The 24,922-nt window shown below is 38.3% G+C and overlaps 1 protein-coding gene across 1 annotated transcript in view; it reads left to right on the forward strand.

The window, feature by feature from the left end:
• The window catches only part of LARGE1 (LARGE xylosyl- and glucuronyltransferase 1), a 388,170-nt gene that overhangs the window by 162,238 nt on the left and 201,010 nt on the right, over window positions 1–24,922 (forward strand). Inside the window, exon 3 of the mRNA XM_060776947.2 lies at window positions 13,301–13,602. Within this exon, the coding sequence (XP_060632930.2) occupies window positions 13,301–13,602 (302 nt within the window). The remainder of the gene's footprint in view (window positions 1–13,300; window positions 13,603–24,922) is intronic.

Below are 24,922 nucleotides of genomic sequence, written 5' to 3' on the forward strand. Positions count from 1 at the left end.
TTCTACAGAATCTGGGTATATTTGTTTGTCACTGTTTTTGAAACTGGAGCACTTCCTTAATTGCTTTGCTGAAGTGGGGCTTGACTTTGAGGCAGCCAAAAATAGTCTTTGGTTGGTTGGTTGGTGTGATGTGTGCTGAAGGAGCGTGCTGCTTTTAATCCAATTTATAGTGGCAGCAAAGTACCTTCATGCTATTTGACACTTAACTGTTGGTGTCACTGCTTTAGAGACAGAGAGACTAAAACTGCATATGTGAAAGTTACACAGTCTACAAAGCCCTCTCAAGGTCGCCGTCTTCCTTCCATAAGTTTTCAAGTGTTCTCAGAGGCTGACTTCCATTAGAATTAGAAGATGCCTTGTTTACAGTGCAGACATCTGGAGAAAATTGCTCAGCTTTATTCACCAATCCTATAGGCTGCTGTCAAAATAGCTCATCAGGCAGCATTCTCTGATTCCTGCTGATGTTACCTTGGAGCTGCTTATAAGCTTACTGTAGGATACAAAGGTATAAAACTGCTCAGTGGGTAAGGGAATGAGATTCTTAGCATGTCCTGTGATTGCTGTGTGGATACACAAACATTAAACCACAAAATGGCTGGGGGGAAATTATTAATGGCTGGAGGAGACTGGAGATTGCTGGGTGGGGAAGGGAGAAAGGTGAGGAGGAAAGACAGTTACTAATGGAGAACCATAAAATCATACCACTGCGATTGGGCCATGGGCCGGGGGTGGGAGGGGTAGGGCATATTGGTGATGGGGGAGTTCCAGTGGTCAAGGGACCCCCATAGGAATAATACTGAGGAAGGGGAGATATGGGAAAAGGAGACCTAAACAACCAATTTAACCTAGGGAATGTGAGAGAGTACTTGTAGCAACAAAACAGTCTCCTGACATGGTAAAACTGAGTGCCCAGGATGGCAGTCCCTCTATTAAGAGTGGTGCTGTTGAACACCATGTCTGTAAACGGAAAAACAGCTATCCAGGACCTAATTCTGGATCAGTGTGCAGATCTGGCATGCATAATGGAGATCTGGGGGATAGGGAGGTGGGGTCACAGTGGTCTATAGGGATTCCATCTCCCTGATGAGGTACCCCACCCCACAGTCTACCACAGTTGAGTGTGTCCACCTGAGGATAGGTGACAGGGACAGGTTAGGAATTCTGCTAGAGTACCAACCACCCCACTGCATCACAGTCTCCCTGCCTAAACTAACCGGGTTGATCTCAGGCCTAGTGTTGGAACCCCAGCAGCTCATAGTGGAAACCACCCTGTAGGGAGCAGCTCAGAGCTTTATGACCTCCATGGGGCTATCCCAATGAGTATATGGCTCTCCCACAGAGCCGGGCACACACTACACTTGATTTTCTGCCAGGGATGGGAGGAACGTGTCAGTATGGATGGCCATGGACTGACCATCACCTGATCAGGTTTAGGCTTACTGTGCTCCCCAACCTCTGCAGGGGTGGAGAACCATTTAAAATGGTCCACCCCAGGAGGCTTATGGATCCTGATATATATGAAGAGGGGTCAGGCATATGTGTGGTGTTTAAGGCCTAAGGGCATATGCCGCAGCAATAGATGCCAAAAAAATTCTCTTTGCAGCCAATATTGCATCCTCAAGGAACTCTCCAGCTGAGCTGTTTCAAATGGTCGGAAGTTTGTTAAATCCCATCTCACAAAATGGGATCCCTGATCATTCAGCAGCTTTCAGTGAAGCATTTGCTCAGTTCTTTGTGGACAAAGTCACTCTGATCCACTCCAACTTGGATACCATGTTAACGGCAGTCTCTGATGATATAACATGAGCATCTGCTTGTCCGCTTTTAATGGATTCATTTCAGTTGGTACAGCTCAAGGATATGGACAAAATCCTTGGAGAAGCTAGGGCGATTACATGAATCCTAGACCCTGTCCATCCTGGCTGGCAAAGGAGGCCAGAGGGGGTTTGGCAGAGTGGGTGAGGGTGGTGGTTAATGTCTTCTTACAGGAAGGTAAGAATCCAGCCAGCTTAAAAGCTGTAATAAAACCGCTGTTGAAAAAACCATCACTGGACCCCATTCACTTGAACAACTTTCAGCCAGTTTCCAGTCTCCATTTTTGGGCAAAGTCATAGAACGTGTGGAAAAACACAGATCTAAATCTCTGTAGAAGGACCTGGAACCCAGGAACAGAAAGTGGAGAGACAGATAGATCAGACTTTTGGGATAAATTCTGAAGTCCCTAGAGATGTGGTTATGACATTTATTAGGAGGAACTTAAGAGACTCACTTCTCTGCTAAAACATTTGCCATTCTTTGTTTGTTTGCCTCAAATATGATATTATACAGATGAAATACAGGAATTCAATTTTTTCACAATGTTCTCAATGGCCTGGATGTTATAAAATTCCACATTTTCTGAAAAAAAACTCTGATACATTCGTTTATGAGACTGTTGCAAATTTTATCCTTGAGATTAGTAACTTTTAAATGTTTTCTTTTTATCTGTGACTTTCATTTCTTGTATATACTTGTGTTGTGATTTTGTTGTTTGCCAATGAAAGCTGTGTGTGCAACAGACTCCATTTTTAGATGGCAACTGAGAGACCCTATAAAAATGAATGACAATAAAAGTATAATTCTGAGAGACTTTGGCTAGACCTCAAGTGTTTTTGACAAAAACATCAATTAAATTAATAAAGAATTTGAAGATGGGATTTCTTTGATCAAAAATAAAATTACTACCCCCTCTCCTCCCCCCTCCCTCCCCCCCTCTTTATATATATATTCATTCCGCATTACCCATCTACTCCACATTTTAGAAACTGGGCAATAGATGGATTAGCACCCTTTGGAATGTTTATTTAGAAATACAAATTTTTCCTTTACTTATCTACTCCACACTTGAGATTTTGGATAATTAATTAGTCAACACCCCTTAAATAGATTTGGAATGCTGACATAAAAATACATTGTGTAGGGTTAAGGGGGTAGGGCGGGGAGAATGATGGTGATACATAGTAAACTTTCGTCTACACAATACTAACTTGCTAACAGATTAAATTAAATGTTTAGATTTCTTAGGCAATAATTAAAATTAGATAAAGAATTAAAAGAAATAATCTGGCAATAATCGAGATGAACATTTAATGAAGAAAAACTGGAAGAGAAGAAAAGAAGAACACGAGATAAAACAAGAAGATATGGGAAGATATGACTACCAGGCTTGAAATTAATTGACAATATCACTCCTCTCTTTGTTATAGAGGCTATATGTTACTTTTAATACTTCAATGTAAGTGAGTGTAATAGAGATGAAAAAAATAGATGTAATAGTTATAACTTTGAACATTGCCTCTTCCCCTCCTCCCTCAACCCTTCCCCCCCTCCCCACCTTCTCTGCAACATATTAGATACTGGTAAAGATTTAATTTATTAAGGAAACTCAATTAACTCCATCCTTTCCACCACCACCACCCCCCCCCTCTATTTTTACTGGACTTTTCCATATTCCTCCTATATGTATATGTGTACATGGGGGGAAATGGCAATATTATATATATATATATATGTGTGTGTGTGTGTGTGTGTGTGTGTGTGTATATATATATATATATATACACACACACACACACACACATATACATATACATATATACATATACATACATACATGCTAGGCTGAAAAACCTCCCCTTGGCTTATACTCGAGTCAAGGTTATTTATTATTTTAATCTGTTATTAGTATTATTTTTATTACATTTACATTATTTTACTCTATTTATTATTATTATTATTATTCCTCTATTTATTATTGTTATTATTACATGTATTATTTTACTCTTTTATTATTGTTTTTATTACATTTATTATTTTACTCTCTTTATTAGGATACATAAGCACATTTACATTGAAGGTTAGAATAATGGTTTAATCAGAGGTGGACAGTTACTATTTAATGTAAACCTACCGATGCCTCAATTAACGTAATTTTATTGGTATCTATTTTTATTTTTGAAATCTACCATAGCTGCTGCATTCCCCATTCTTGGCTTAAACTCGAGTCAATACGTTTTCCCAGGTTTTTTTTGTAGTAAAATTAGGTGCCTCGGCTTATATTGGGGTCAGCTTATACTTGAGTACTTGAGTATATATGGTGTATACATAGAGAGAGAGGGAGAGAGAAAGAGAGAGAGAGATTAAAAATTGATTTAATAGTTTCTATTACCTGTTTTGGTTGCATTTATACAGGCCTACATATTTGGATGCAATATACATATAGTACCTAAAAAAATAAATGCAAATATGTGTAGAGGAACAAACTTTTTTCTTTAGAGCAACAGTAGATAGATTTCAGGTTTGCAAGACCTGACCTTTTTCCTTGCTGGTAATTTCTTTCTCTCAAGTGCTCTGAGTGCAACTTCCATTGAGCTTTTTAAAATTGTCGGTTCCTCTTCATATGGTTTCTCCTTGCATTAATCTGTCAAATTAATGCAAGGAGAATCTTCATCTTGTTTATATAGTTTTTCAGCATGTTGTTTCATCATCTTTTTTCCACTTGGTTATGTAATGTTTTCCCATGCTGGCCATATAGCATCCCTAAATTTTCTTTTGACTTCTTAGCTCTTGTGGAAGAGTTATTTTGTTCTTTTTTAGTTGTCATCTTCTATTTCTCTGGACTGATTATTGAAGTAGTTCTTTTTGGGTGCGTATGTGTGTGCACAAGTCATTGAACAATTGAATTCAAGGTTCTGACCATATTTTGGTCCCTTTATTGTCCACTTTCACTCACTCACCCCAAGTATTGCAATGTTCCATTTCTTGTTTTACTATATCTAGCTTCCCCTGATTCATGCTCCTCACATTTCATGTTGCTATAATATGTGTCATCACATCATTAGCCATAGCACTAATTGTGGTTGTCCTCTGCCTTAGCCCATTAGCTTTTTGAATATCTTCTAATCTGGGAGTGTCATCTTGTTTAATTTTTGGGTCATCGGAGGCTTTTTTATGGTAAAAGATACTCAAAAGGCTTTTCCTTTTGTACTGCATTAGCAATTATTAGTCATGGTACCACTATGGTTATCTTTGAAAGATCCTTCTCCAATGTCATCCTGCATTACTGCTGGTTCACAGTAGCAGTTTGGCACATTTAGCCTAGCTCCTCAGAAAAAGCCTGTCTGAAATTATTTATTTGTTTGTTTGTTTGTTTTATTTTGAGTATTTATATCCCATCCTTCTCACTCCCAGCAGCTTACAAAAAGCAACCATTAAATTCCATGGGAGATTCTATTAGTAGTATTGTTCCCTTTAGCAATGTCTCTTTTCTCACTACCTGTGGAAAGGTAGTGTCAAAGTGAGGGTAATAATACCAGGTGGATTTTAGTAGTGTATCTGGAGCAGCACTTTCATCACCAATTGTGTGATACTTTCCCACACATTACGATAGTTCTAACAGCTGTGAATAAATTTTAAAATGTTTGGCAATGACTCTGATGATATCACACCTTTTCCCCAGTAGTAGACGTACAAGGGTCATCTTGAAAGTAAGATTACAAGGCACATAGCTCTTGTGGGGAATTTTCTCAGGGGAAGTTGGTATCACTGCTGTGTAGCAGGAAGCCAGTGAAAGTGAACAAGCAGTGCCAGCCATTAGTAGTTCATTGACTGGCATTGTGGTGAAGATTAGAGGTGAGTATCCTCATTACGATTCCAACTGCAGAGTTCGCACTGGAATACGCTACCTAAATGCTATGTGCATGCCTGTAATCTACTTCTCTTCATTTGATCATAGTTGATAGCAGATTTATATTTTTATCATAAATATTTTCATATCATAAATATGAAATATATATTCCCCATAGGAATATGTGGGGAAAATCCATGGGTTTGTTTGAGTCTGTGGTATAATGAATGTTCCTTAGAATAGCTGAGTATAGCTGAACTTTAACTATAATATGGCAAGGGAGGGCAGACAGGGAAGCAATGCAACCTTTCTGGAAAGGACATGAGTGGGAAGTTCTGAGCGTTGTCATGGAACAAAATGTTTTCCAACATGCTCTGAAAAGCTTTGCTTCAGATTTCCCATTTGGTTTTGGACTACCCAATTTGAGAAGAAAATATTTTAATAGTAAAAGTGAGCTATCTTTCCCCCTCTGTAACATTTGCAATACACCATTTAGATTTATGGTGACCCTAAGATATATATGTCAATTTCATGTTCATTGAGAACCACATCAGCCTTATGGTTCCCTTCAAAAGGCCATTTAATTAATGGATACAGAGGAGAAACTGTAATGTTTTTTCACAATAATGGGTGCGCTTTAGTTTTTACCCAATTTGTCTCAGGGTGTTATTAAATGGCAACTTCCATCGCTTTTGATTATCCAGCATGTGAACTGGGGATAATAGGAATTGCAACTCAACAGCACTTACCGATTATAGAGGTTGTAGAAATGTTAAATGGCATTTTAAAGTCTGAGATCAAATTCACAAACCTTGTATCTAAATTTACAATCCACTATCCTGACTAACTAGAACTGCAGCTTTCCAGATGTTTCTGTATCACAACTTTTATCAGCTCTCAGCAGTCATGATGTTTAATGATAAGGAATATAGGAGCTGTAGTCCAGCATCTGGAGGGCCCCATAAAATGACAATGTGGGCTAGATTTCACCCATGGGCTTTGAGTTTATCACATGTGCCCTAAGGTGACCCTATCACCTGGACTTCGGTGTCAAACTTATGTGGCCGATGCTCAACTCTATTACTCCTTTCAACCAAAAGCCAAGGTTGCTGTCCTGCCCCTAAACTGGTGTCTGTCATCAGTGATGGACAGGATCAGGGCTAATAAGTTGAAGGTAAATCTAGACAAAACAGAGGTCAGTTGGAAGGAAGATCAGGGTGTGAGATTACAGCCTGTGTTGGACAAGGTCACTCCCCCTGAAGACACAGGTTCACAGTCTGGGGGTGACCCTGGACTCATCACTGATCCTGGAACCCCAGATGTGTGCAGTGGCCAGGAGTGCCTTCACACAATTAAAACTTGTGTGCCAGCTGCATCCATAGCTTGAGTCGATATATCTGGTCATTGTAGTCCATGTCTTGGTTACTTCCCGTTTGGACTATTGCAATGCTTTCTACGTGAAAATAGTTCGGAAGCTATAACTGATACAGAGATCAGCAGCCAGATTACTAACTGGAGTGCCATACAGAGAACAGACAACTACTATTTTATGGCAGTTCCACTGGCTGCTGGTTCAGACCCTATTTGAAAAACCACATCTCCATATACAGACCATCATGAGCACTGCGATCAGTGGAGGAGGCCCTGCTTCTTGGCAGGGGGTTGGACTGGATGGCCCATGAGGTCTCTTCCAACTCTATGATTCTATGCTCTGAAGACTGATTACATCTCAATATATATCCTCGCCAAAGTATTGAATACCTGGGTATCTTTGTCTATTAGCTTATACTATCTTAGCGCTAATTAATAATTTTAGTCAAACTTTTAAGAGTTTTTAAGAAGTTATTATGTTGTAAAGTATGGGTTGTATTATGCTATGTCTATTTGTATTGTTATATTAATTTTCATTTATTTGTTTTTGATTTGTTATATGGTGTTCCTGGTTTTTGGCATTGAATGTATGCCACTGTCTTTTTTATTGCAAGCCGCCCCGAGTCCTTCGGGGAGATAAAATAAAGTTTTTTTTATGATGATGGTGGTGGTGGTGGTGGTGGTGGTGATTATTATTATTATTATCATAATCATCATGTTTTTTCTGTAGCTGAGAGTGATTGTCCATGGTTGACAGTGATTTTCCTGGTCTCCAGAGCTGTTGTCCAGTGATCAAACCACGTCACTATGTTGATTTTTACATGCTGTAGTTAGAGTGCTCTTTTGACATGCTCACATTCACTCTCACAAACACACAGAGAGAGATAAAACTGGCTTGCAGTGTCAATTTTTGGGGGAAGTTTGGACTCTTCTTTCTAAACCCTCAAGGGCAGTCATACACGTGAAACAGGCAATACATCTGCCCTCCTCTGGGTCCATTTCATGTAATTGCATATCTCGGCTAGTTATTTATGGATAATTGTTTACAGATCCTCTCCTGAGCATTGATAATCTCTCCCCTGCATCTTGTATCAGTTGTAAAACTTGCTCAGTATGGACAGGTACCTTTAAAAAACCAGAATAAAATAACAAGATACTAAAACTTATGATAGCAACGCATTAGGAACAAACCAACCAAAATGTTGGAACAGACTTTTTGCAATCTGTAAATGGCCCATCCTTATATAACTCTTTAGAAAAAACATGGCTTTAATCACATTATTGAATTAGAGTTTGTGATTATCCCTCTGGAGTGACTATAACTTGAAGGTGATGTGTTTCAGTTGAATCTGGGGAAAGCAAAACATCTACAAGTGGCGTTTCCTAACACTTGTGTTACATTCACCTGTCTAGTGTGTGTGTGTGTGTGCATGCATGTGATATGCAGTTCTGCATGAGGATAAAAATATGCCATCAACATTTTAGCAGTTTGTGTTTCAAAAATAAAATGAACGCCTTTAAAAGTCTGGTATGTTTGTGTACTATTTTTAATAGAAAACAATTGCAAGCATAGGAGTTACACTTCCCAAACAGTTCAACTCTAGAATGGAGAAAGCTAATGGAGCAGTGGAAATCTCCTCCAGCTGCATGCCTTCTGATTAAATAAACTTCACACTGGGAGTGAGGGTTTGCTGGATGAATAAAGACAGTGAACTGTAAACTTGCAAACTGGGCACTCCGGCTGGGGACTTCTTAGAACTACAGTGGGAAAAACCTCTGATTTTTCTGAGCTCAGTAGAAAGACTGAGCCAGAAATTACAATTTTAGCCAAATTTAACAGAATATCTGTCCTACGTGAGCTAGAGTGAAGTAACTTTCTTGTGACCAGAAAGTGTATTATTACCCAACAAGAACTACACTCATGCTCCTTCATAGCTTTTTAAAGACTGATATGGACCTTTTCACAAAGTCTTATTGTAAAGAAAGATTTTTTTCCTAATTTACTAACAGTCCCTAACGCTGTGCCACCAATATATGTGGAGACTAAGGGCACTTAAAGCTGATTTGAGAGAGGCAGAATAATCTTCAGGCCTTTGCCACCAATTAATGTAACATGCTGCCACCAATTAATAATATTCTGAGGTGTTTTATTATGGGAACAGACTACCACCAAAGTCAAAAGAGGTTTTTAGTTTTCTTGTTTGACCAATGTATTGTAAGTAAGCTGGATGGTGCTGAACTCAGGGTGCAGTACACTGAGGTGGATATTGAGATTCTTCTAAGTGTTTGCTGCCACCAATCTGGTAACTCTGTTTCCCTATCTTGTCAGGAATACTTCTTTATATAGAGGCACACTGAGACAGTTGTTTGTTAACAAAGAACAAAGATGTTTATTTGTGTGGTTTACAGTAACACAGCCACTTAAGCATAACAGTTAAAATAATGAGATGAACATTATTTGTTTACTTTAAAACAGTTCAGTACTTGGCTTCCAATAATAACTCTTATCTCCCTCAGGGAACTAGCAGACTTCTTTCTGACTAGAATCCTCTTACTGCAAACAGTCCTTTTCCGGGGATCTGTTTATAATCTCTATACCAGCTATTCTTCCCTAATAGCTCTCTGAACTCTCTATCTAACTTCTTTGGCTTCACTAAACTCCACACTCCTTCTCCTAACTCTCTGTCTTCTTCAAAAACCAGAGCCTAACTCTCTTCTTCGAACACCAGAACTTGACTCTTTTCTTCAAAACCCAGAGCCTAACTAACTGTCAGATTTCAAAAAGCTCTCTTCAAGACTCTTTTTTTCTGCACTTCAACCAAGCTCCACCCACCTTCTCCCAGCCAATCACAAGGGTTCTCAACATTTCCCCCCAGGCTGCTTCTAAGCTCCACCTCCACTAGGAAATGACTAACCTAAGATGGCTGCCTCCAGGCAACATTACACAAAATGGATGCAAAAAAACCTGGGCCTAATTCTTGAGCTTTTCTGGTCTAAAGATAGGCAATTCATCACACTTATCCTTCCCATATGGTTTCTTTCTTCTCAGGGATCTTTCTATCTTCATATCTGAGGGAGGAGAAGGTACATTTTCCATAGAGTGAGGGTTTGTCCAGGTTGCAAACTCCATCATTTGCAGGAAAACATTGGGGGTAAACTGTAGACAGATCTGGTGAGACTTCATGATGCCAAGCAAAACTGGGCATTAGAGTAGTCTTAAAAGATATTCTAGTCTTTTGGTCTAGTCCCAGCCCCAAGTCTTTGGCTGTAATACACAAAGTGTGCTTATGAAGTTAAAGTAGAAAGACTGATATATTTGTGTTCCTCTATTTGAAATTGTCTAATATATTAAGGACTAGACACCTCAGCAATCCTTGTGCATAGGCAAAAAAGAAATGAATTTAGTGTGAAGAGTAAACTGAAGCAACATAAAGTAATGGAATCAGACATTGCTGTTGCTGCTGGTTTTCAAGGCCCTGTGCAAGGTCAGCTAGCCAAGAATTTTCTACAGGTATCAAATTAATTCTGAATTTATCACCATTCCTTTTGTGTCTACTCTAAGGACTTTGTCACACATGGATTGTGGCAATCCTGGTGGCCCAGAAGGAGTGAGGATCTGTCACCCCACACCCCGCACCATCCTGGCTCCCCCCCCCCCCCACCTAATAACATGGGAGGAAACCTCTTTGAGCCAGTTCGACTGATCTTTCCTTATGGAAAGATGGGGAGCCTCCTGTCATGCACTGTTGGCAATTTTGCAGCGGTGGCAGGGTCCCCCCCCCCTGACTTTTGCCCCAGATCCAGCCATGAAGTACTTTTAAGGTGTGTGATGAGAAATAGCGGGCTTCATTGTGAAAGTGGAAAAAAAAACACCACCACCAAAATTAAACCCATGCAAAGAGGTCCTAAGTTGACTGGGAGTTCATCTAGTTTCATTATGAATCTACTAGTGCTAACAAAGCTCCCGTTTTAACTGAGAGCAGTTGGCCGAGAAACATCCAAAAATGCAGATTGGTTTCACCATCCCAGCACTTGAAGATTTATCAGCTTTCCTTGTCATTCTCAAACTTTACGGTGAAAGTAGAGTGAATATGATAGCTATCCAAGGACATCTGCATATTCATGGCACAGTTTCAAAGAATCATTATCATTAGCTTTTACATTCTGCACACACCTAAAGTATGTGAACCAGGGAAACTGGGAGAAATTTCTAAATACCTATTTCATAACTAGATCACAGCTCTTCTTGGAATTTTCTTTGTAAAATGTTGCTGCTGAAAAAAAAAACCTCAACTACTTTTGGAAAAGAATATGAATCACCTTCACTTATATTATTAAATGGGAATTAGAAGAAGCATCTGAAACTAATTTTCAGGAAAGTGAGCATGGCTCTATGGATTTTTAGTCCACTGCTAATGGTTTTAAAAGTAGCTGAAAGAAGTTTCAGCTAGTTATCATTTATCAAAAATGGCAAGTCTTTTAGAATGGTTAAGTAATTTGGCCATCTTGTCCATTGAGTTTGAAGCTGAAAGAGAATGTTAAGTTTGGAAGGCTAATTCACAGGGTGTTTTTTTTTTTTTTTTGCTTGAGTAATACCAGGAATATAAGATTTTAGGATTAGTTGCACTATTATTTGTAACCATATTGTTCTATCAGAAGTTTTTTAATGTGATATTGATGATCCTTTAACTAAAGACTAAATTATTCTAAAGTAATTCGCAAACCCACAGGACTTAGTATTGAGTATTTATATTCAGTAAAAGTAGCAAAGGGATGCATTTTTGTAGTACAAGTAACAATAATTTCAGAATTAAACCAAACTTTTTTCATAGTGCCTTTCATAGCACCAAAACAATGTTTGAGTCCTGTTTATGTCATCAGATAGTTGTTAAAGATAGCAGGAATAAAATTGTTTTTTTTCTAAAGAAAGTTGTGAGGAAAACATGATAATCATACATGCATCTTGTGCATATTTCAGTAACTCCAGAAGACAGGAGCAGAATTCAAAACGATCTCAACAGAATAAAGAGATGGGCCAAAACTAACAAAATGCAAGATACTCCACTTAGGCAGAAAAAATAAAATGCAAAGATACAGAATGCGGAACGCCTCTCTCTCGAGAGAGAGAGCAGTATTTGTGAAAAAGATCTTGGAGTCCTCGTGGACAACAAGTTAAACATGAGCCAACAATGTAATATGGCAGCAAAAAAAGCCAACGGGATTTTGGCCTGCATAAATAGGAGTATAATGTCTAGATCAGGGGTCCTCAAACTAAGGCCCCGGGGGCCGGGTGCGGCCCTCCAAGGTCATTTACCCGGCCCTCACTCAGGGTCAACCTAAGTCTGAAATGACTTGAAAGCACATAACAACAACAATCCTATCTCATCAGTCAAAAGAAGGCTCACACTGAAATACTATTAAGTTTATATTTGCTAAAATAGTTCTTCATTTTAATTCTTGTATTGTTTTAAAGTGCTTTTGCACCACAAATAAGACATGTGCAGTGTGCATATGAATTAATTCATTTTTTTTTTCAAATTATAATCTGGCCCTCCAATGGTTTGAGGGACTGTGACCTGGCCCTCTGTTTAAAAAGTTTGAGGACCCCTGGTCTAGATTCAGGAAAGTCATGCTACCCCTCTATTCTGCCTTGGTTAAACCACATCCGGAATACTGTGTCCAATTCTGGGCACCACAATTGAATGGAGATGTTGACATGCTGGAATGTGTCCAGAGAAGGACACCTAAAACGATCAAGGGTCTGGAGAACAAGTCCTATGACAAGTGGCTTAAAGAGCTGGGCATGTTTAGCCTGCAGAAGAAAAGATGAGAGGAGGCATGATAGTCATGCATAAATATGTGAGAAGAAGTCATAGGGAGGAAGGAACAAGCTTGTTTTCTGCTGCCCTGGAGAGTAGGACGCAGAACAATAGTTTCAAACTACAGGAAAGTAGATTCCATCTGAACATAAGGAAGAACTTCCTAACTGTGAGAGCTGTTCAGCAGTGGAACTTTCTGCCCCAGAGTGTTGTGGAGGCTTCTTCTTTGGAGGCTTTTAAACTGAGGCTAGATGGCCATCTGTCAGGGGTGCTTTGAATGCGATTTTCCTGCTTCTTGGCAGGGGGTTGGTCTGGATGGCCCACAAGGTCTCTTCCAACTCTTTGATTCTACGATTCTAATTCAAAAAGCAGTAGCAAAAAAGTTGTTTTTTCTGGAATTTAAACTCAATTAACTTCTGTTATGTCCTTTTTTCTTGCATTATAGATGGAAAGCCAGTGTCATTGTCTCCAATTGAATCGCAGCCCCACAGCCCTCGCTACACAGCCACAAGTCAACGTGAAAGAGAGAGCCTGGAGGTCCGCATGCGGGAAGTGGAGGAGGAAAACCGGGCACTTCGCAAGCAGCTCAGTATGGTGCAGAACCGAGGCCTGTCTCATCGGCGAGGCAATCATTCAAAAACCTACTCCATGGAGGAAGGGACAGGAGACAGTGAGAATCTGCGGGCCGGCATTGTCGCAGGGAACAGTTCTGAGTGCGGACAACAGCCAGCAGTGGAAAAATGTGAGGTAAGCAGATAAATCCATCTTAAGCCATGCTTCTGAAGTACATCAGTTTGTGGCTTGACTGTTTGTGAAGTGACTTGTGACCAGAATGTAGAAAATTTACTTTTTTAATCACATCTTCAAGAATTCCCATTTGTGATGCTGCTTGGAGCGGTCTAGGAGTTTCAGTTTAAACAGTTGACTTTTTCAGCTGTGGCTGAAACTAGGAAATGAAATGGGGAGATAAAGAGACAGTCATTGAGATTGCATGGTGCAAGCTGCTACAGCTATGGGAAGAAAAGTGTTTAGGGGGAACTATGAAAAATCAGCAGAGTTTATGAGGGTGATTCTCAAAACATTATCTACTGGCAAATGTGTTTATAGATTTATTGCATAATTCAGTCATCCCTCCATAGCCAAAGAGCCCGTGCCAACAAATTCAACCACCATCAGCTTAAAAATAGGGTTTTTTAATCTCCAAAGATAAACCTTGATTTTGACATTTTATATAAGGAACACCATGGATTTGAGTATTTCAGGGAGGGTCTTGGAAGCAAACCTCAGCAGATAACAAAGGCTAAGTATACAATGCTTGCTTATATACTTTTTAGCATTGGGAATACTGGAAGCTATGCAAAATTGAACAAAGAGGTATGAGGTAATCTTTAAATACAGATAGAAAATGAATGTGGCATTAAGAAACTTTTTTCCCCATGAGTTAATACAATTTGTACACAATGCTGAGGAGAAAACATATTTTAAGGGTAGCCCAGATGTTGTTAGACTACCACTTCATATGTGATCAATGGTGAGAAATTGTAGTAATCGTTCTTCAGCACCTGGAAAAGTGTATTTCCTCAGCACTTCTTCACAGCTTTGTGTGAATGATATGAGTGGTACACACTTTTCCATTGACTAAAGTATGTTTTGAAAAACGGTAAGGCTTTAGCCATCTACATTTTTAAAATGTCCACATGGTTTCAACTGAGGGTTGAATCTCTAACTCCCCATCTCCATTCTGTACTTTCTTTCAAGAAGTATTCCTTATTTTCATTTGTGGTTCTATTTTAATTAGCTATAATTATCCAGTTTTTTAAAAAGAAAGCAGGGGATACTTCTCTTGAGCAGAAGAAATCTACATTATCTGGAGACACTGAATAGAATAAGCCAAGTATAAATCCATAAACAATAGTATCAGCAAGCTCTGGAAATCACTTCCAGCAGCAGTTGGGGAGCTCAGTTCCTAATTTTGTAGTGTAGATTGGAGCAGCTGGCCAGAATATTCCCCCTCCAGAAGGAAACAATTCCAACCAATCAACAGAATCTTGCAACAGAAAGGAAATCGCTCAACAATTTTAGCCCTGACTCTGTTTGCTACAGCTTCTTGTGATTTTTCTTTGACAGAAAATAAAATTAGACTCTGTCAGATAGTAATGCTAATACTGCAGTCATGCAGTGTATATACTTAGCTAGGCATGAGCCTCATTGCATTTAGTGAAAACATGCACAGGATTGTACTGTAAATGTCTGCAGGGTCATATTTGTTAGAACTGCTGGGTTCCAAAACCAAGTGTTCTTTTTCATAGTCTCTGTGAATCATACAAATGAGTTTTGTGCTGATACAAAGACTCTAATGGAACATCACAGAACTGAACTGAACAATTTTGGTAGGAACCCCACTCCTTTATCAGATATGTCTAGATGTGTCTGAGCCATCGCTCTTCAGTGCTGTTACTCTGCCAACATGGGATGCTCTCTATTTCATGATGCTATCACCATACATGTGAGCAAGGAAATAATAAAAATAATGGAATGGTTGCTTTCCTGTAACCGTGTCCACTGGCTATATATCCTGGGGAGTGTGGGCGAGACTGCAGCCCTACAACATAAAGATTTTCCAGAGAATTTCAAGCTGACTGCGCAAGTGCAAGAAACTACCACAGCTTCAATTTTCACAGAGACTACAAAAAAGTATCTCTTTGACCAAAAAATCGTTGACTTACTTCTTCCCTTACTTCATGATCCCCAATTGGAATAGTAGCTGTCATCCCTTGAGGAGTGAATTGATTCACGTGGTAAAAAAAGACGTAATGGTCAAACTTGCTCTGTTACACCTTCAAAAATGGAATTGGCTTACGGACAGTAATTTAAAGGACACAAATAAAATGGGGTGGCTGAAGCATGAGCAAGTTTCATATATATACTCACAGGACACTAATTCTGAACAAGTTATTTATTTACATCAAGAAACTATTTTAAAATGTCCCGAGGGATGAAACAGAGAGCTATAATAATAATAATAAACCTTATTTATACCCCACCACCATCTCCCCAAAGGGGATTCGGGGTGGCTTACATGAGGCCAAGCCCAGCAATACATTACAGCAAAATAAATACAGAATGAACAAAAAATAACATCAACATGAAAATAAGTCGAACATAAGAGTAAAATAAAAAAAGTGCAAAATAACTAAGTGAAAAATCAAACACAATGGGCAGGCCAAATGTACAACATAATATGATAAAACTCTGGAAGACATAAGAATGAAAAGGTATATTTGTAAGGGAGGAACTTGTAGGGGATGGAACAGTGGAGACAGGCATTCAGAAAGGTGGGGAGAAGTGCAATATGAAGACAACATTATGGGAGAAACAACAGAAAAGAAGTATATGGTCACTCTCCAAAGCTACACATAGATAGCAACTAAGAATCCAAATAAATTAAACTAGAATTGGTCACAAATATCATTCCACTACTATCATGTCATGAAGGGAAGAAATGGCAAGAAGAAGTCAAACTGTGGGGTCAATAAACTAAAAATGCTGGTGTCTCAAGAACAGAGAAGCTGGAGAAAGAAGAAGAAAATGGGCCCACAAGCATAGTCTTCTTGGTTTGCAGCTTTCCATTGGCCCAAATTAATTTTTTTAATCAGAAACTTTGTAAGAACTAGAACACAAAAAGAAAAAAAAAGAATCCTTTGCTGCAAGAGATGAAGGAACTTGGTGATGTAATGCAGGCTTATTTTTTTCTTTGGTAAAGTTATCATTTTCTTGGATTAATATAAATGAATCCAATTAACATTTTCCCCACAGCAATCAAGAGAAAAGACAGCAAACCAAAAAATTCAAGGACATGTATTAAATTATTTGTACACCTACAGTCAGAATTAGATGTTTCAGTATGTATGGTTTCCTTTCTTGCTTGTTCTAACCCTGCATCTGTGACATCACTACTTGGAGAAGCATTTGATCACTGAAAGCAGCACTGCCTGTTGGTTGGTTTGCAAGTGATGAATGCCAAGTCAACTGGGACATACTTAGTCCTAATCTTTTTTTATACTGGGTTTTAACCACCTCATTGGATGTGTTGCAATAGCAGATTCTCATATTAGTTTATGTTTACACATTTTTGTTATTTAATATTTAATGTGTTTTTTATTTACATGGTATTTGTCTCTACTGGTCTAATGTCGCAAAAATCAATGTAAAATCATACTACGTATTTTATACATTAATACTGAAATCTGAAATCGGATATTATGGAAGAGAAGGGATGAGAAAACATGAGGCAGTCAATCCAAACCCACAAAAAGTAGTGCTTCAACAATTGCTCATACAAAGGCATATTAATCATTGTATTCAATTTACTTTAAATGTTGTACTCTTTGCACATCACACTAAGGCATGTTTTATGTTGGCTATTTTAGCCCAAAATTGTCTTGCAAATGACCAAGCTAATAATGTATTTCTCCCAAATTCTCACCTATTTTGTTCCTTCTAAGTCTGTGTACTCTCCTGTGTCAGCATAGAGAGCTGCAAAAGCAAGCTGAAGATTATTTTGTTTTCATTCAGTTGTTTTATTTTTTTCTGATACTTCATTCAGATGGTTTTGCAAGCCATGGTACAAATAAGCCAGTTAACAACATATTCTAATTCCACTTTGATACTCTCTGGCAGACTATGCTGGAATTGCAGTCGAAATGTCTTTCACAAAAAAAGTCTTCGCATGTGATGACATTGATTTAAAAATGGTCTGCCACAGCACTTTTTTACATTTGAGGAAAAATTGATTTCGTGCATAAAATTGTATTTTGTGCTGCAGACAGATTTTTATGTTAAAAGGTTCATTTTGGAGAATTTTTTTTCACAAGAGTCCTGCAAAGGAAAAAAATATGCAAAAGCTCTTATAATCACATACAGCTGCATGTTTGATTTTTTTCTTTTTCTTTCAAAGAACCAAATATTTGAGATATTACCTTCATTTTACAGGTGTGCGATCAGACTCAATCACCCAGAATTTGGAAAATCATGACCTTGCCTACCTATCTGTACAAATCTTCTTTAGTGACAGAGAAATTGATGCTAATCCTGCTTGGTTCATTGACCTAAATTTATGATATCATTTTTTTAGCAGTCATGCATTTCTTGTAAAGTTTAGTTTTATTCCTAATGTGAATATGAGCTTGCTTTGCTTCTAAAATTTGAGGTTGGTGGTTTTATTTTTATTTGCCAGGTGGATGGAGGAAGAGTAATTTCTTTATCTTAATTTTAGTAGGCTGAATTTATAAAATTTTAACAGTTTGTGTTGAAACTACCAATTTTGTACAAAGGAGTATCTGCTAAAAATGGTGACTAGATTACCTTCTAGATAATGACTTTTGCCAATAAAATTACTTGCTCTGCAGGAATTATCTCTATGCCAAAGGCCATGGTTATGTAAAACATGAAGCTTCATTTGACTTGTCCTGAACCTATCTCTTAACCACAGTGTTTTGATAGTGAAATCGCTCCTCTTAAAAATGGATTTCTTTGACAGAATGTAACCTTAATTTAAACATCCCTATTATCAGATTTGCCTCCAGGGTTCTCATCATTTATTCTATTACTGAAAATGCCAGCTATGTGTTTACATGAGAGCCTGCCAGTCTCTCCTTCTTCCATAGCATGGTCTATTTGCCGTAGCTAGATTGTTTGAGCTGCCTTTTCCTTGAGGAAGGGGAGATTTAAGGCCAGAAAAGAACAATCAAGATAATAGTTGCATGATGCTATTCCAGGCAAGGAGAAATGAACAATAATATTAAGTAATAATTAAGATACTGCAAGAAATTGGATAATGCACTTGTAAAAGAGAATGTCCCTGTTCCATTTTGATCAACTGGATGAGCCTGCAAAGAAGATTCAGAACCTCTGCCATCTCACCTTCACATCCATACTCAGATTTGCCCCACTTCCTTGGAGCTGGGGGAGGTGGGAGGAGAGAAAATACAATAGTATTCATGTCACAAGAATTCCTAATTATGTTAGATGTTAATAGTCAGTTTCTGATATCTTGATAGTTTATAAAACTGGTTGTAGAATCTTTGTTCATTTTGTTTCTCATTGTGATAGGTTAAGCTGAAGCTATCTTGCCTCCATTTATAATGCAATGATTGAAAATTTGAAATCGAGGCAATTTAAATCTTAATTCATATCACAAGCAAAAACTCAGATTTAAATGACTGATTTAACTAAAGTTTCCTCTAATGGTATGTCATATAATTCTTGAATAACAGTGAAAATCTAATCACTAAAATATGTTAATTTATATTTAAGAAACTTCTTAATTGTCTTTTCTCTGTACTTTTAGTCCTCTGCCTTGTTTGGCCCATCTCTCCTTAAATAGCCACTGCATTCATATGTCATATAATTTTAGTCTTCTGAAACTAAATACATAGCTAGTTTGAAGCTAGAATTGCCAATTCTTACTCAGTGTTGGAAGGATAAAGCTATTTTCATATTACAGAGTACATCCCTCCCGATGGTTTTCCATCAACAACTCCAGTGTCTTAGCTAGCAAAATTAATGGTGAGGAGCTACAATCCAAAATATCTGGAGGAATCAGTTATCACAGTCTTAAATCTATGTTCATGTTTGATTCAAGATAATTTCTATTCTCCCTGTCTACATTTGGGGACATAAAGTAAATGGTTCAGTGTCAACAGTCCTTTTCTGTTTTTCTGTTGTATCTCTATATCAAATAATTGAACAAAAATAACAAAAATGATACATTTGAACAATTGAATACCTTTTTCCAGTATGATTTTGTAATGCAGAGCCTTTTTTCATCCATGAATCTGACTTTAAATAACTTTCAATTATTTGATATAGGAATACAACGGAAAAACAGAAAAGAGGTGACGTACTGTACCCTATGGAGTAGACTTGTGAATGGATTCATTTTGGCCATTGCCTTCAGCTTCTTTGGCTTTTTCAGATGCCCATAATGGCAAGGGCTCCACCACCATGTTTTTTTTCAACCAAGCCAGACCACATGGTTGCCAGTCGCAACTCCTTCTGCTCTATTCAGGAGCACACAGCATTCAGAGGGCACAAAAGCAGATCCAGCAACACCCCCCCCCCCCACTACATCTGAACATCTGAAGCATTGCTTTTAAGGAGGGAGCGTGAAGAGCTTTGTTAAACGAAGTTGATAAAAGATAATATTTTGAAGCTAATTGATTAATTATACATTTAAAAGTTATTGGAGCAACTAAGTATTTATCCAGTAGTTCAAAAACAATTCAAGTGTGAAATTATTTGAGTCCCATTGTTAATATAAATATGAATGAATGTGATTTTATTTTAATTAAAAGACCCTTGTTTTCAAAAGATTTGAAGCAAATAAGTAACAAGTGTTTACAAAACTGGATCTGAGGGGATCAGGGTTATTCAGACTATTGTCCAAATTCCATCTCAGATAACATTTTGGGAAAAAATATAATAGAGTAAATTTTGTTAAGGAAAACTCAGGAAGGCTTTTTAATTATGTAATTTTTTAAATTATGTAACATGCTTTTGGAGAGTTTGAGAATTAACAAGTATTTGGAAAAGATTGGCATTTTCATTTCTAAAAAGTCTTTGGAAATGTCTGTCTGGGGTACTTAAATAGTGTTTTCCCTGCATTGCAGGGGATTGGACTATGTGGCCGATGTGGTCTCCTCCAACTCTTTATTATTCTATGATCTTGTGATTCTAAGTCTGCTAACCAAATGTTAGTATGCAATTAACTGTGATTTTTCAAATAATTATTGGGATCATGTGTTAAATTTAAAAAATAAATATATAACATCAATATTACTACCAAGAATTATTAGATATGTTACTGAAAGTAACACTACCAGCCTCATGTTATATTTGGGAGTTCTTTTAAGGAAAAAAAATCAATAGCGGAGTCCTATTAGGAATAATGTGAGCAGTGCACCATTCTGGTCATTCTATTCATTTCAAATTATATCATTTCAAAAGTTAGCCCTTGGTAATATACAAAAAGGATCATATCTCATTGCTGGAGGTAGGGGGGACATCCTTTCCTTAAAGGCAGTTTTTGATATTTTTAAAAACAAAGATCAATAGGGAAACTCAAAAAGTTTATAAAATTATTTGTACTGTACTGGGAGTGGACAGAGTATTTTTCCTTCTTATAATACTGGAGTTTTGGCTAAGCAAATTAAATGATTGGGTGTTAAATTCTATAACAGGCATATTTCTTCCAGTGAATTCTTCTATAGAGGTGTGTGTGTGTGTGTCAGGAGTGACTTGAGTAACTTGAGCAAGTTGCTTCTGGTATGAGAGAATTGGCCATTTGCAAGGACATTGCCCAGGGGGTGTCTGGATGTTTTTAATGGGGGGTTTCTCACATGTCTCCACATGGGGAGCTGGAGCTGACAGAGGGAGCTCAGCCCACACTCCTCCAGATTTGAACTGCTGCCCTGTCGGTCATAAGTCCTGCTGGGACAAGAGTTTAACCCGTTGTGCCACCGGGGACTTCTATAGAGGTAGGGACAATGGTCACTAGGAAAAAGAGCTTTTAAAAAGTCACTAAATAAATTTAAGGATGGTAGTTCCATCAACCAGACGCAGAGCCTTCACAGCAGTGGCACCATCACTCTGGAATACTCTGCCACCTGAAGTCCGTGCCTTGCAGGACTTACCAGCTTTCCACAGGGCATGTAAGATATACCTGTTTTGACAGGCTTTTAATGTTTGATATTGCTGTTTTTGAATTGTTTTAAATTGCTTTTAAATTTTGTTAGATTTTAGCTATTCTTGTAAGCTGCTCCGAGCCCCAGGGGAGTGGCGGCATATAAATTCAAATAATAAATAAATAAATAAGTTTTAGCCATGGTGGCTATGTGTGTGTAATATGTAATTGTAGCCCTATTCAGTTATCTTTCAGTGTAAATACACACAAAGGGAAATGTATTAATCTTTCTATTCCTACAATTAGAGATCTTAGCTACACCTGTCTGCTGACAGGTTCTAGATCTCCATCTCCACTGTAGAATAAAGGCAGTTTGGCACTCCTTTGACTACCATGATTCCATGCTATAGAATCATGGAATTCATAGTTTTATTGGGTCTTTAGCCTTATCTGTCAAAGAGCGACAAATCCCAGGTTTCCATAGACTTGAGACATAGCAGCTAAAGGGATATCAAACTGCACTGATTCTACAGTGTAGATGCAGCCAAAGAAGCTCCCTACTTAGAGGAGGGTATCTCTTTCAGGCTTCACATATGGCGAGCACCACTGATAGGATGGACTAATGCATTTCCCTATAGATATGCTTATTTTAACATTGCTGTGTGACTGAAAAGGCATGGTTTAGTGCTCAAAAAGCAAATGCTGTTAAAAGATATCAAGCACAAAGAGGGTATTTTTCCCTTCATGTTTAGGTTACAGGTTTAACAGCTATTCTGGGAACAGGAAGCTGGGCAGCATATGTCTTTGGTCTGATCCAAGCAGGAATGATGGTGAAGGTAAAGTGTTGTCAAGGCAACCCAACGAGATTTGAACCAGTGGCTTCCATTGTTTACATGAGCTTTAGTGCAAAAGACAATTATCTCAGTAAGTAATTAAAATCAGAAATAGCAGACACTCTGTGTTTTTTGCAGTCTTTTGGGGACATAGCTTGATGGGATTATTTGCTGCTTTGTGTATATCAAAACCATTGGATAATATAAATCATTATTGAGAGAAAGCTAAATTAAAATGATTTGCTTTGTTTAACTAGTAGCATAGGGAATTCCTGACTGAATCTAGATAGTCCAAAAGCTATAATTGTGTAGCGGGATACAGACTTCTCTTCACATCCCGATTTTACTTGCATACATCTTGATCTTATTCACATTTACTTATATGTAAATCCAGCTGATGTCTGTGGGACTTTTCCAAGGTAATTGTCTGCAGGGCTGCAATTATGGTACCTAAAACAGCGAAAGATGCCTCCTGATTTAGACATCTTTGTCTAAATTAATATCTGTCTAAATTAGTTTTTTGCTAAAATGTACACTGTGGATTTCAGAATGTCTTCATTTCCCGAGCATTTATTATTCACAAAGGAGGAAATTTACCCACATTAAACAGACTCCTGGAAAGAACTTCAGACAAAATAATCAGTTCAGAACAGCGTTATGAGGAGTTAAAAATCCTTGTCTGGAAAAGGATTAAAATATGTTCACTGTTGCTGCTTCACCACTCAAAATTATATCCTCCTATGTTGCTTCCCTATTTCTGAACAAGATCTGTTCGTTCTTTCCCTACTCAGAAGTGAACTATAAACTCAATTATCTCCAGTGTGATTATTAATTATTTATTTATTTAAAACTTTTGTATTCCACTCTTCTCACCCCGAAAGGGACTCAGGGCGGAGCACAGCATAGAAACGGCAAGCATTCCATGCCGGAACATGGGCCGGAGGTTTAGCACAGCTGGTAAATCACCAGCAACTATATGATCTGTCAACCGAAAGGTTGCAAGTTTGAAGCCTCGGGTCAGTGTGAGCGGTTGACTGTCAGCCCTGCTCACTGTTTACCTAAGCAGTCAAAAACAGCTTTAGCTGTAATTAGAGAAATTAGGTACCGTTAAAAGCGGGGGAGGTGTTTTACAACGCCATAAAGAAAGAAGATCAGAAAATGCTGGGCAACAAAAAAAGGAAGAAGTCCTGACAGCTCTTTGTCATAGAGAATGGAGCAACTGCACCCCCTGTAGGTGGACTCACCTTCCTTGGCACCAAAAACAGCTGGACATTGAGTCGACAACACCTCCTTTCTGTTCTATCTGTCTGCCTGTGCATTGTCTATACAAAGCAGCATTGAATGTTTGCCATGTATGCGTGCTGTGATCCACCCTGAGTCCCCTTCGGGGTGAGAAGGGCGAAAAATAAATAAAGTGCTGTTGTTGTTGTTGTTGTTACTACTACTATACATATACACAAACCCAAAAAACAGTTACATCTACTTTAAAATCAGTTGTTTAAAACCACCTCAAGACATCATGGTGGATCCACTTAGTGGAGTGGGTTTCCTATTGTCTCATTGTACTGCCCCAAAGGCTTGGTCCCACAGCCAAGATTTAACCACCTTTCTGAACAGGAGGGAGGGGGCTGATCTAATCTTGCCAGGAAGGGAGTTCCATAGTTGGGAGGCAATCACTGAGAAAGCCCTGTCTCTTGTCTCCGCCAAACGCACCTGTGAAAATGGCAGGACCGAGAGCAGAGCCACTCCAGAAGATCTTAGTCTTCATGATGGTTCGTAAAGGGAGATGCGTTCGGACAGGGAAACTAGGCCAGGGCCGTTTAGCTTTATAGGCCAAAGCCAGCACTTTGAATTGTGTCCGGTAGCAAACAGGCAGTCACTGGGTGTAATAAGAATTAGTGAATGAGAAGTCTTATGGGACTTGTCTGCCTACCTCAGGATGCATTTTCCCCTTGAAGAAGAATAGGATATTTGGAATGTCTGAAGAGGAAGATAGTTGAAGAAGCAAATAGGAATGCCATTCAGAATGCAAATAAATTGGAGAAATTTTCCAATCAAACTGCTCTCATCTTGATCCTGTTTTCAAGAATTCTGTTTTCAGACATCTGTTTTCAAGCCCTGCTGTTTGGAATCCTCTTGCCACTCCTGGTTGCTGCTGAATATATCACACCTTATATATATCATTCCCTTTCATATTCCAGTTGTTAAATATCTCCACAATCCACGATTCTTAAATTAATAATTATGCACATACTTGCATGTATGGTGTGTTAACTAGATCAATGGTATTGTAATCTCCATTTGGACAAAATAAGTGGGCTATATTTAGAACAGTTAACATTCACTGAAATTTTAATAGACCATTTATCTAAATTCTGCCTCAAAATAAATTTTATCTCACTCAATTCACCTTTCCCCCTCATATTTCCTGCCTGTTCCCCACTTTTTAAAGCTATCTCTTCAACATGTTGAACTGTGCTTGTGTCATTGCCATTGCTATCTATTTCTAGTAACTCGTTGCTTCTATTAGCTACCCATGTCTTCCTTTCTA

The sequence above is a fragment of the Anolis sagrei genome, chromosome 5 (assembly GCF_037176765.1).
Source record: "Anolis sagrei isolate rAnoSag1 chromosome 5, rAnoSag1.mat, whole genome shotgun sequence".
NCBI classification, from domain to species: Eukaryota; Metazoa; Chordata; class Lepidosauria; order Squamata; family Dactyloidae; genus Anolis; species Anolis sagrei.